At 57.0% G+C, this 10715-nt stretch overlaps 1 protein-coding gene across 1 annotated transcript in view; it reads right to left on the bottom strand.

Annotated features, from left to right (window-relative positions):
- Window positions 1–1139: 1139 nt before the first annotated feature.
- The window catches only part of DENND1A (DENN domain containing 1A), a 293403-nt gene continuing 283827 nt past the window's right edge, over window positions 1140–10715 (bottom strand). The window contains exons 18-20 of the mRNA XM_082656160.1: window positions 8296–8424; window positions 5280–5535; window positions 1140–4187 (exon numbers count right to left, since the gene is read on the bottom strand). Of these exons, the coding sequence (XP_082512286.1) occupies window positions 2997–4187; window positions 5280–5535; window positions 8296–8424 (1576 nt within the window). The 3' untranslated portion in view covers window positions 1140–2996. The remainder of the gene's footprint in view (window positions 4188–5279; window positions 5536–8295; window positions 8425–10715) is intronic.

Here is a 10715-nt window from a genome sequence, read left to right as displayed (position 1 = left end):
ATGAAGGGAAGAACTGGCCGCTTTGCTTCCAGTCCCTTCCGTGGTGATGCCATCTCACTTGGATCTCTGATCTCTGAGGGGCACTTGCCTGAGGGCCTGGCCTCTGAGCTTCAGAGTCCCTTGGTCCCTGACCTGGAGATGTGCCCTTTGGTCCTTCCCATTTCCCAGGCCAGCGCCCCCTGTGCCAAGGCCAGGAGACCCCTTTCCACTTCTCGACTGGAGGTGGACTTTACCCATCTCCCCTAGGGGCCTCAGCCAGCTTCCAGAGGCACAGGAGTCAAATGTGAGGTGGAGGCATGTGGTGATGGAGGCAAGGGAAGGGGTGAGCGGGCTGAGACTGGGATGGGAAGGGCCCAGAACACTAGGTTACGGGGCTTGCTTGGTCCTTATCCTGTAGGAGGTGGGACAACCTTTTCCCCCAACTTTCTCCCTGACTCTTGGAAAAGTGGGGGAGAAAACATCTGGTAGCAACAACTTAGCCCCAGCTGGTGCCTTGGTTAGTTTATTAAGTCAGAGATTTGGCAAACCTGTGTTCTTGCAGACTCCTAAGACAAGACATTCTGGGTGGAACCCCAATATATAAAAGCTGGGCTGTTCTTTTTTGTCCTTCTCTTGCTTCTAAGTGTTCTGGGTACCTGTCATTTTCAAGCGCAGCCCAGGGAGGGGGACACAGCCCAGGGAGCCGAGTGAAGGGCAGATGGGGGAATGGGGTGTGTCTAACACTCTCTCTGGGTGCTTGGTCCAGGTGTCCCTCCCCAGCACAGCCAATAGAGGTGCAGACTCCAGGCTCTGCCCTTGCTACTGAGAGGTCTGTGGGAGTAAAGCTCCAGGTGTCCCCTTGAACTTCTTTCCTGGAGCCTGGGTGCCTTCAACATCATTGGTGACCTGCAGCCCTGCTCCGTGGACCCGGCAGGCCTGTGCACACCTGTGACCAGTCCAGCCCCTGGGTCCTGCTTGTAAGAAGAAGGGGCTAAGCTGGGCTCAGAGGCCCAAATGGTAACAGGCTTAGGAGTGGGCCAGGCGTCAAAGCCTTCCCTGACTGCTCCAAGCCTGGCCTCTACCTCTGCAAACAGGGATGCTGAAGATGCCTGAGGCCTCGCCTCCCCGCAGAGCTTCCTCAGGACACAGGGATACCAGCCTTCTCCCCAAGAAGATTTTATTGAACGCACACACACAATTCATCCTTGGATTTTCACATTCAGTCCAGCAAGTGGAGAGACAGCAGTGCTCATGTGAATGTGGAGCGCTTACCACCAGGCCCCAGCAAGCCAGGGAGACCAGGGGCTGGGCTCCACTTCCCTGGGGCCACCTGGTACCTCTTGCCTTAGACTCTGCCCACTGGGTGGGCTACCCTATACCTGATGGGGCTCAGGGGTCTGCCCAGGGTGGGTGGATCTGGAATCTCTACTGAAACACCTGAGTGTCCTAGAGGTGCCCACATGGCCCAGACATGACACAGCTCCCCCGCTTCCAACAGCCAGAGGACACTGCCGAGACTTAGAAGACTTGCCCGAGGGGCTATGACTGACGGAGGAAGGGGCTGCGTGCTGGGCCAGCAGCTCTTCACACCCCGCGTCAGAGCAAACCTGAGGGGTGGTCTCCTAGCCCCTCGGATGCTGACCAGGCTCCCCGGGGTTACGAGGTCTCCAGGAACTCCCCTGCCCCGCCAGACACCCCTGAGACTGTATGTCTGACCGTTCACAAATAGGAAATGAGAAATGAGGTCAAAATGCTCCCAATTTCCTGCATGTCTCAGATGGTTGTTTTTTTAAATGGTTGGGCCACATTTTAACTTGGTTTATTGAAACTAGTCAATTTCAAGATTCATCAAATCAATAAAGTAAAAAGGAAAAGAAAGATAAAAGAAACAATAACAAAACGTTTCAACTTAGCTTTGGGGAGGCTGGCCTCCGGGAAATAGGGAGGGGCGGCTCCAAGCCCTTCTCCTGCCTCCAGGCTGCAAGAAGTGCGAGAGGCCAGGCCTGCCCACTCCCCAGGGGCCTGGAGAGGGGCTCGGTGCCCTCCTGCCCCAAGCTGCCAGGCAGCTGGGACTCCTGCGCCTCTGTGGTGCTAAGCCTGGTCTTCCAGTGGGAATGTGGGTGTCTGCTCCTCAACTCTGCCCCCTTAGACCCACTCAGCAAGAGGCCGAGTCCCGCTTGACAGTAACTCAAGACCAGGAGAACCTGTGGGGACCAGAGGGAGAGTGCGGGGCGGCAGCCTGACCCCTCCTGGTGCTCTCAGATTTACCTGTTGCTGTTTTGTCGTCTACAGATCAGAGTTGCTGGTGCTCTCGGGCCCCACGCAGGGCTGTCTGGGGCTTGCTTTGGCTACCCGGAGGGATTGCAAGGATGCCTCAGCCCCCAAGTCCCTACCAAGCCAGAAAAACGAAGTTTGGGGTTGGGGTGAAGACTCAGGAAAGAATGAGTGTGCATATTGCTAGAGAGGATTTGGAAATGCCTTGCCAGTAGCTCCTCCAGCCTGGGAGGGGGGTTCCTTACTGCAAACTCCAGACCATGTGCGTCTCGTGCAGACGAGCTCATGCCGAGGGTACTGCCAATGCCTGCGCCCATCAAGGTGGCGTGTGCAGGGCTGGGCTGCAGTTGGGGCAGGAGAACAGGGCTCAGGAGGACACATCCTGAGGCGGCGTGGGGCTCCTGGTGGGCAGTTTCCAGAAGGAAGCTGGGTAGGATGGGGTCTGGGGCAATCATCGGCCCAGATGACCTCTCTAGTGCAAAACCCAATCAGGGGTGCAGGGGAGGGGTGGTGGCAGAGCAGGACAAGTGCCCAGGAGCTGGGTTGATTCCCAGGCTGGAACTGGTGCCGTTCTCCAGAGATGGGCAGTGTGGAGAGGAGGAGGGGCAGCAGAGAGGGCTCCCAACCCTTCCCACCAGTAGAACCTGGACAGAAATAGCAGCAGGGGAAGCAGGGCCGGCCAGCCGCAGAGCTGCCGCAGTGGGCAGCCGGGCCTCAGCTCGCCCCCAGCACTCAGCGCCCGCTCACTCGAAGGTCTCCCACTGCTTCCTGAGCTGCTCCACTGAGCCGGGGGCTGGGGCCGGGCTCACATCTTGCTTGGTTTTCCGTAACAAATCCTCAAAGGGGTCTCTGGCCTCTCGTGGAGCAGATGGCTGCAGCGCTGGCTCCAGGCCCTGGGGGGCTCTGGGAGGAAGGAGTGGGGTGTCTCCAGGCCTTAGCGCCAGCCCTTGCTTGGCCTCGGCGGCCCTGGCACTTGAGCGGGCCAAGGGCAATGTTCGGATCCTTGAAGGGGTGACTGCTGGGGGACCCAGGGGCTGCAGGGAGTGGGCACCCATGGGCATCTGGCCAAAGAGGTTGGGCATGGAGAGGGCAGAAAGGTTGGGCTGAGACCTCTGTGGGGCACAGAAGCCAGAACTGGACAGCAGGAGGCTGGGGGCAAAAGCAGGCCCCAGGGAAGCAGGAGGGGCCCCAAAAGGCCCAGCTGGTGTGGAAACCAGGGGCATGGCAGGCAGTGTCGCTGGCACAGATGGGACAAAGGGGTTGAGTGATGGCTGTGGAAATGGGGTGGGGGTCCCCATGGGGGGGAAGCTAAACTGGGGAGTAAATGGGGTGGCTACATTTGGGGCTGTAGGACCTGGTGGAAGGGTACTGCCTGACCAGGCTGTGCTAAGTGGGTCCAGGAGGGCCAGCAGGGCATCACTGCCTGTGCCCGCAGCCTCCGGGGCCAGGCTGAGTGGCTGGAGCAGTTCGGTGGGGTCTTGGGGGGCAGCGCTGGGGTGGAGCCCGGGGATCGCGGCTGAGCCCAGGGCAGCCCGCCTTTCCCGCTCCGCCTGCAGCCGCTCTGAGGAGAAGTCGCCGAGGGCAGTGCCGGCAGCCTGGAGCTTGGCCGGGCGGGCAGTGGGGGGCGGGGGCACGATGCCCAGCTCTGGGGTCTTCCTGCCCTGGGGCCGGGGGATGGTGATGCTGCCCAGAGTGGGGGTGGGCACCTCCTCCTTGTCGGTGGGGTTCAGGATGCCGTCCCGGTTCTGGGGCCTGCTGGGCAGGGCCGGGGATTTCCCAAGCAGGGCCAAGGGCTTCTCGGGGGAGGTGGCAGGAGGCTTGCTGGGGACGGCCATGTCGTCCTGGCCCAGGCTCCAGAGCTTGTTGTGTGGGTGGGCGAGCTTCAAGGCTCCCGGCATCCCACAGCTCCTCTCACTCCTGCCCAGGTCCAGCCTCTGTTAGAGGGAATGAGGGAGGCAATGACCACAGGCTGACCTGAGACAGACTGGCAGGCAGCATGTGCCCCTCCCCCCCCGCCCTCCTGTGTGCCAGGTGGACACTGGGACTGTGGTCCCGGGAATGTGGCTGACTAGTCCCTGGGACCCAGAGCAGTTGGGGGCTCGGCCCAGGTCGGCGGCAGAAAGCAAGCCCAGGTCTGTCTGCACTAGAGGCCGGGATTCTCTCACTGGGTGGCACAAAGGGCCTCCCGAGAAAGCTCTGTCTTTTCAGTGCTGCCAAGTAGTTTTAGGAAAAGGACTCCACCTACTGACCCTCTACTGGGGTGGCCCATTTTACTTTTCAAAGCGTGCGGGCACTTTCAACCACCCATTAGCCCAAGAGGGCAAGTGAGGCTCGGGGCCTGGGAGAAGGCACACTGGCTGGGAAGGAAATAGGAGGGCTGGGCTCAAGTCCCAGCTCTGCCACCTATAGGGCCCACGACCTGGGCGTCACATCCCTTCTCCTGGCCTGAGCTCCCTCGTGGGCAGCCTGGGAATAGCAATTCCCTGCAGAGGGGCAAGCGTGAATCATCAGATGCGTGGGAGCTCTGTGAATTCCACACTGTGACCCAAGGACTGCAGAGTCAGCAGCCCCCAGTCACAAGTGAGGAAACCGAGGCACAGAGAGGAGGTGTGCCTGACTGAAAGTCACAAGGAAGGTCAGGGGTCACATGCTAATATCCAGAGCCCAGGAACTTTGATTCACAGGCTCTCCAAGGAGGCTTGGTGGGGTTGGGATCATTAATCCCACCTCCACCAGGGGTCATAGCCCTGCCCACCTCTGATGCATAAGCAGAAGTGGGGGGCAGATTTCCATCAGGCTCCAGCATCTTCTCCAGTGATCCCTGTGAGCGGGGCAGAGGGGGTGCGGGGGGGTCTGGCCATTGGCCGGCCTGGCAGGATTTGCAGTCAGAGTGACTCTGAGTGTTGGCTGAGGACCTCAGAAAAGTCACTGTTTCTCCCTTGGTGTCTTTTACTGTCACATGGGGAAATCTACCTCATGTGCAGAAAGTACCCCCAGCCAGCGCCCCCCGCCCCTCCCCAGCATACCTGATAGTCAAAGGTCCCCGGCTGCTCCCTCAGGTCTTTGGGGGGCCGAAGGTCCTCCAAGCTTTTGGCCTGGCCCAGCGGCTGCAGTGGGACCTCCATGTCGAGGCTGCTGAAGACGTCCTCCAGGAGGTCGATGCTGGCAGCCCGGTCGGGCGGAGCTGGGGTGGGGCCCACAGGCTCCCGCGCTCGCTGCTCAGGGCTCTCCGCCTCGTCTCCAGCGCTGTCTGACTCCTTGAGTGTCCGATACGGCTGCGGCCTGGGAGGAGGCAGAGCAGGTTGGATTCTCCTACTCAGAGCCTCCCCGGGAGGAGCAAGCAGCCCTCACCCCCGAGAACTTCCAGGCCTCGGGGAGCACACCCGGGAGCCTTGGGAGAGGAGAGCTGTCCTGGGTCCCTGAGAGTGTAGGCGTCTGGGCAGCGGCACTCTGACAGACCTGGGCTGAACATGGCTTCTGTTCACTCAGGGACCTTGGGCAAGTTGCTCTGGCTCTAGCTTGCACTGGGGGGCCCACTTAGTTTCCTCCAAACCACAGGACCCACCGCAGAACTGGCTAGTGGGCTCACACGCCATTCACACAAGGCGTGAGGAATAGGACACGTCTGGAGAGGGAACAGGCAGGAAGACTCAATCCTGAGCCCACTGTCTGCGCTCCCACCCCTGCAGCAGGTCCTGGGAACAGCTCGTGGGAACTGAGCTGGGGGAACTCTCCCCAGGGAGCTGCCCAGTGCACCCCAGGATCCTCAGTGGGGAACCATCTGGGCCTCAGCCTGTGCAGACCTCAGTTCCAGCCCTGGTGCCATCTCTTCCTGTGGGACCTTGGGCAAGTCACCACCTCTCTGAGCCTCATACGCTCCCCCATTCCAGGCTGCACTCCCCTGCAGCTGGTGGTGGAGACTACATGAGCAAATACAGTGCCTGGTGCCCAGCAGGCATGCTAAGGCTGTTAGCAGCATTCATGCACCAAAACCTTGCAGTCAACCAGGTGCAGGTGACACAGGGTGCCTCTTGCTACCCCTTCTCACAAGCCTGAGCCCCGGGGTACCTGGAGAACGCTGCCCAGACCTCTAGTGGAGCCCGGGCCAGAGCAGCATCCCACCTCCTCCAACCATGAGGCTCTGGCTCCTGGGTCAGGCAGAAACTGCCCACGGCTCTGGTAAAGTGGGGGAAGGGTGCCACCTACTGGTCCTGGAGGCCCACTTGCACGAACCTGGGCAGGGGACAGTTGGCAGAGGGAAGGGGCTCAACTAACAGCCCTGACTCTTGGCAAGGACTGCATCAGACTGTACTAACTCCCTGAAGCCACACAGGCAGCCCACGAAGTAGGACTCACACCCCCCACTTTATAGATGAGGAAACTGAAGCTCAGAGAGGCTAAGTAATGGAACCTATGTCACACAGCACCTGGCAAGAGATGGAAATGGAAGCCAAGTATGAGAGACTTCCAAAGTCTCTCACTTGTTCTAACTAAGCCATCTGACCAAGCTCCTTTAACCAAGTTTGAACACAGTGAAGGAGATAAAGAAAAGCCAGTGTGCTTCGTAGTTAAGGAAGTAGAGTTCTTTAGAAGGAACCCATTTTGCTTTGAGTTAAGATGGCCACTTCCCTTTTAAACACACACAAAAGCCTATGCTTTTCATAGATCGTGGCTCAGGAAGTGAGCATTATTTTAAATAATTAAGGCATCAATTAATTTAAAAAGAACGTGACCTGCTGGACTCCGTGGTGGGAGAGTCCTTGGACATTACCTGTGTGGGTGCCTTTACCTGCAAGGTGATTTTAAGTTGATACATGGATGAACTTTTCTTATTCCAATGATGCTATCTTTACTTTAATTAATAACAGAAATAACATATATTAAGCCTATGATACCATGAATATTATTGCTTAGGACAAGGCTTCTCTTCTAGTTTTAAAGAATAAGATTCACTGTACAGACCAGGTGGCATTCCAAGCTTGGGCAACACTGGCTTAGGCCACTATTCTAGGTGAGGACATCAGGAGGGGACTGACTTGCCCGTGGTCACAGGTGAGCTGGTGGCAGAAAGGGCCAGGACCCTCCTCCCCCGGGGGGCGGGCAGTGGCAGGAGCAGAGCTGTTGGGTTTATCAGGTGCCCCGAGGAACTCACAGGCCCAGCCTCGGGGGAGAGACTGGGAGCAGGGAGATGGTGAAGGGGGCTGGGAGGGGGAAGGTGGGGGAAGAGTCCTTCTTCTATAATCTGGCTGTAACGGTTTACTCCCCGAAGGGTTGCTGTGTGTGTTCAGCAATGGGCAGTTCCCTTCCCCTAGAGGCTTCCATTAAAAACACCATGCAAACAAATACACACAGAACCAAAGCTGTCCCTTTGCTCAGTCCCAGCCCTGAAAAGCCTGTGCGTGGAGAGGCAGGAATTGCAAAGAAAGGGCGGCCATCAAAGCCCAATTCCAGGGGCGGCTGGATCGTGGTGAACCTTCTTTTTCTTTCTTTCTTTATTGCAATTTGTAATTAGAAGAAGGCTGAGGCTATAAATAATAATGATAAAAATTATCTTGAAGTCAGGCAGGTCAGTAAAACCTTTGGACATGCCAGCATTAATACAAACATTCCTCATCGGTAACGTTGTTTGAAAACTTAAAATCTGACGCTCCATCTCCATGGCTTTCCAAGATGTGCTGAGATAAAGGAAGACTCGGGCAGCAACAACCAGGCCAACTGTAGCTGAAACCACAGCCACCAATTCCGTTAACGGCCAAGTGCATTTTCCCCAAAGGAATGAGACCCATGCTCCTGTCTCACACCTCTAGAGCCCAGTCACTCTTGTCACCTCACCCCATGGTCACAGCCCCCATGGGGCTGGCAGAATGACGCCCTGAGAGGAGGCACACAGAGGGGGCGTCCGTCCTGCAAGCTGGCACCGGAAGGCAGCAGTCCCAGACCCCCTCCCCACACACAAGCGCAAGCTGGCCACCCCCAGCCCTCCAAGTGGCCCCGGAGAGTCACCAAGCCGAGCTCAGGGAAATGGAAGAAGGAAGGAGAGACCATTCAAAGGGAGCGGAGAAGAAAAAGCTTTCGGTGAAGCCAGAGCTCGGGCCCTCTTCCCGCTGGCATTCATCGTCAGAGGAGTCTTCGGAGAGGAAGACAGCATAGTGTCGCAAGGGCTTTACGAGGCTGGGGCGGAGGAAGACAAGAGAGAAAACAGTTAGGAGGCACCTCGGTACTCCACGTGGCGGGGTGGGAAGGAGGCCTGAGGCTCCGCACCTGACCCTGGCCTCCCTCTGCCGGCCGCGGAGGAGGCTGCCTGGAGAAGGCCTGACGGGCCCCACAGTGAGGAAGCTGGTCCCAAACAGAAAAGAAACTGTGGGTTTGCCACCTGTGTCAAGAGCCTTAAATGCATCTATGACCTTGTGATTCCACTTCCATTTAGATAACCCCAATGTAGCAACAAATTATGCACAAAGATGTTCATTACTGCTATGTTTATAAAACATGAGACAACCTGAACTTCCGCAGTAGGAACCTGGTGAGGTGAATTATGGTATGGTTGGCTGAAGAGTATCCTCCCATTAACTATAATGTTTATAAAGAAAAATCTACAAGTCAGGATGCAGAATTGCAGTTATACTGCATTCTCTCTCATCTGCTTATGGAAAAATGCACAGAAAAAAGACTGGAAAGGTATGTGTCTAAATGTCAACAAAAGCTAGGGGACCCATGTCCCCTGCATTGGAGAAGCCACTGCAGTGAGAAGCCCACGCACCACAACGAAGAGTAGCCCCCGCTCGCCGCAACTAGGGAAAGCCCACTCGCAGCAACGAAGACCCAAAGCAGCCCCCCAAAATAAATAAATTAAAAAATTTAAAAAGCTAGTGGATTATGGATTTTTTCCCCTCTGCCAAATTTTATTTTTGTGTCTTCTCCGTTTTCTCCAATGTGCATATCTACTTCAATAATCAGGAAAAAATAAAAAATAAAAAAGCTAAAGAAGAAAGTGAGCCATGTGGAAGGGCACTCGCGAAAAGGCCCTTTTCTGATTAGCAGCCGCTCTCTGGAGTCTCCCTCAGATGCCTCTTCAGAGAGTCTTTTTCATCTGTGATGTGGAAATTAAATATTCATTGTTATAAAAAATACATCTCCCTTGTCAGCCACCTGTGAGCTCTACCTCTATGAACACAAACACATACACAGCCCAGAGAAACTCCACGCCAGCTTTTATGAATTATACACTGACCAGGGCCCGTGAGAGGTGTGTGCTTGGGAGAGGGGAGCTGGACCCCGCAGCCCCTGGTTCAAATCCCGGCCCCATGGCTGCTGCTCCGGCACGCGGCTGGGGAGCAGGCAGCCCACGCCTCTGCCCTGTACAGCGGGCTGGACGCACACCGAGGATCCCAGGGGCAATGGTGAACTTTGGGGAGGTGGGTGGGGTAGGAGACACAGGGGTACCTGATGGGGGGCTATCTCCTCTCCCCTCCACCCCCAGCCAGAGCAGTCTCCTTTCTTTGCCTTATATGATGCAATTCCTTTCCAGTTTCATTTCAGGAAGAGGAAACATGTCCAAAAAAGCGCATGGGAACCAGGGCTGGAGAGTAAGTGAGGGACAGCAGCTCTCCCTGTGGGGGTTGGGAGAGTGGATTGTGATCGGCTGCTGCTATGGTCCACCATCACCAGTCATAAGCCAGTTGTTCCCCAAATATATGCTGCCCTTCTAAAAGTGGAACCAAAGCTGGCGCCCAGGGCTGTGAGCTCCCCAGCACTGTCACACCTGAACCCTTAATTTCCTCGCATTGTCCCTGGAAGTTAGCCAGGCAAAGACTTTTGTCCTCTTACTGAAGGGGAGGCTGAGGCTCAGAGAGGGGAAGCCACTTGCCCGGGGGCTGCACAGGGAGGTCACAGCGTTCCTCTCCTCTCCCAGGCTGCCTTGCTGCGTGTCAGGGACAAGACGTATCTCAGCCTGTCCTGGACTGGCGGGAGCATGGCCTAGGAGGCTCATTCTCCTCTGAACTCAGGAGAGAGGGTGGGAGGATCTGACCTGCAGAAACGTGCCCTGGCCAGCACAGGGGCTAGGCTGCCCGGTTCCTGCCTCGTCCACCGGGACATGAAACAAGGCCCAGCAGGAGGGCCACTGGAATCCTGTTCTGAATCACAGCCCTGACCTCATCACTCTCCCGCTTCACACCTGCAAGCCTGCTGCTCTGAACTGTGGCTTCATGCGGTGGGTAAAATGTCAGCGATACTAATGTTCAGGTGTGTCTGGAACGACTTACACGTCTGTTTAAAAGTTTGGGGGACCCGCTCTCACTCGCCAGCACTGGACTGTTCTCCCGAGGAGGGGGGCAGGCACCCTGCCTCAGGCTGCATTCTGGGGAGCTCGTGGAACACACTGGGTGGGCGGGGTGGGCGGGGTGAGGGCCGCCAAGTCCAAGCTCCAAGCACGGCAGACACCGTGCTTTGCGCCTGGCCCC

Source organism: Grampus griseus (assembly GCF_964374135.1).
Source record: "Grampus griseus genome assembly, chromosome: 6".
Classification (NCBI taxonomy): domain Eukaryota; kingdom Metazoa; phylum Chordata; class Mammalia; order Artiodactyla; family Delphinidae; genus Grampus; species Grampus griseus.
This window is presented reverse-complemented; position numbering and strand designations above follow the sequence as displayed.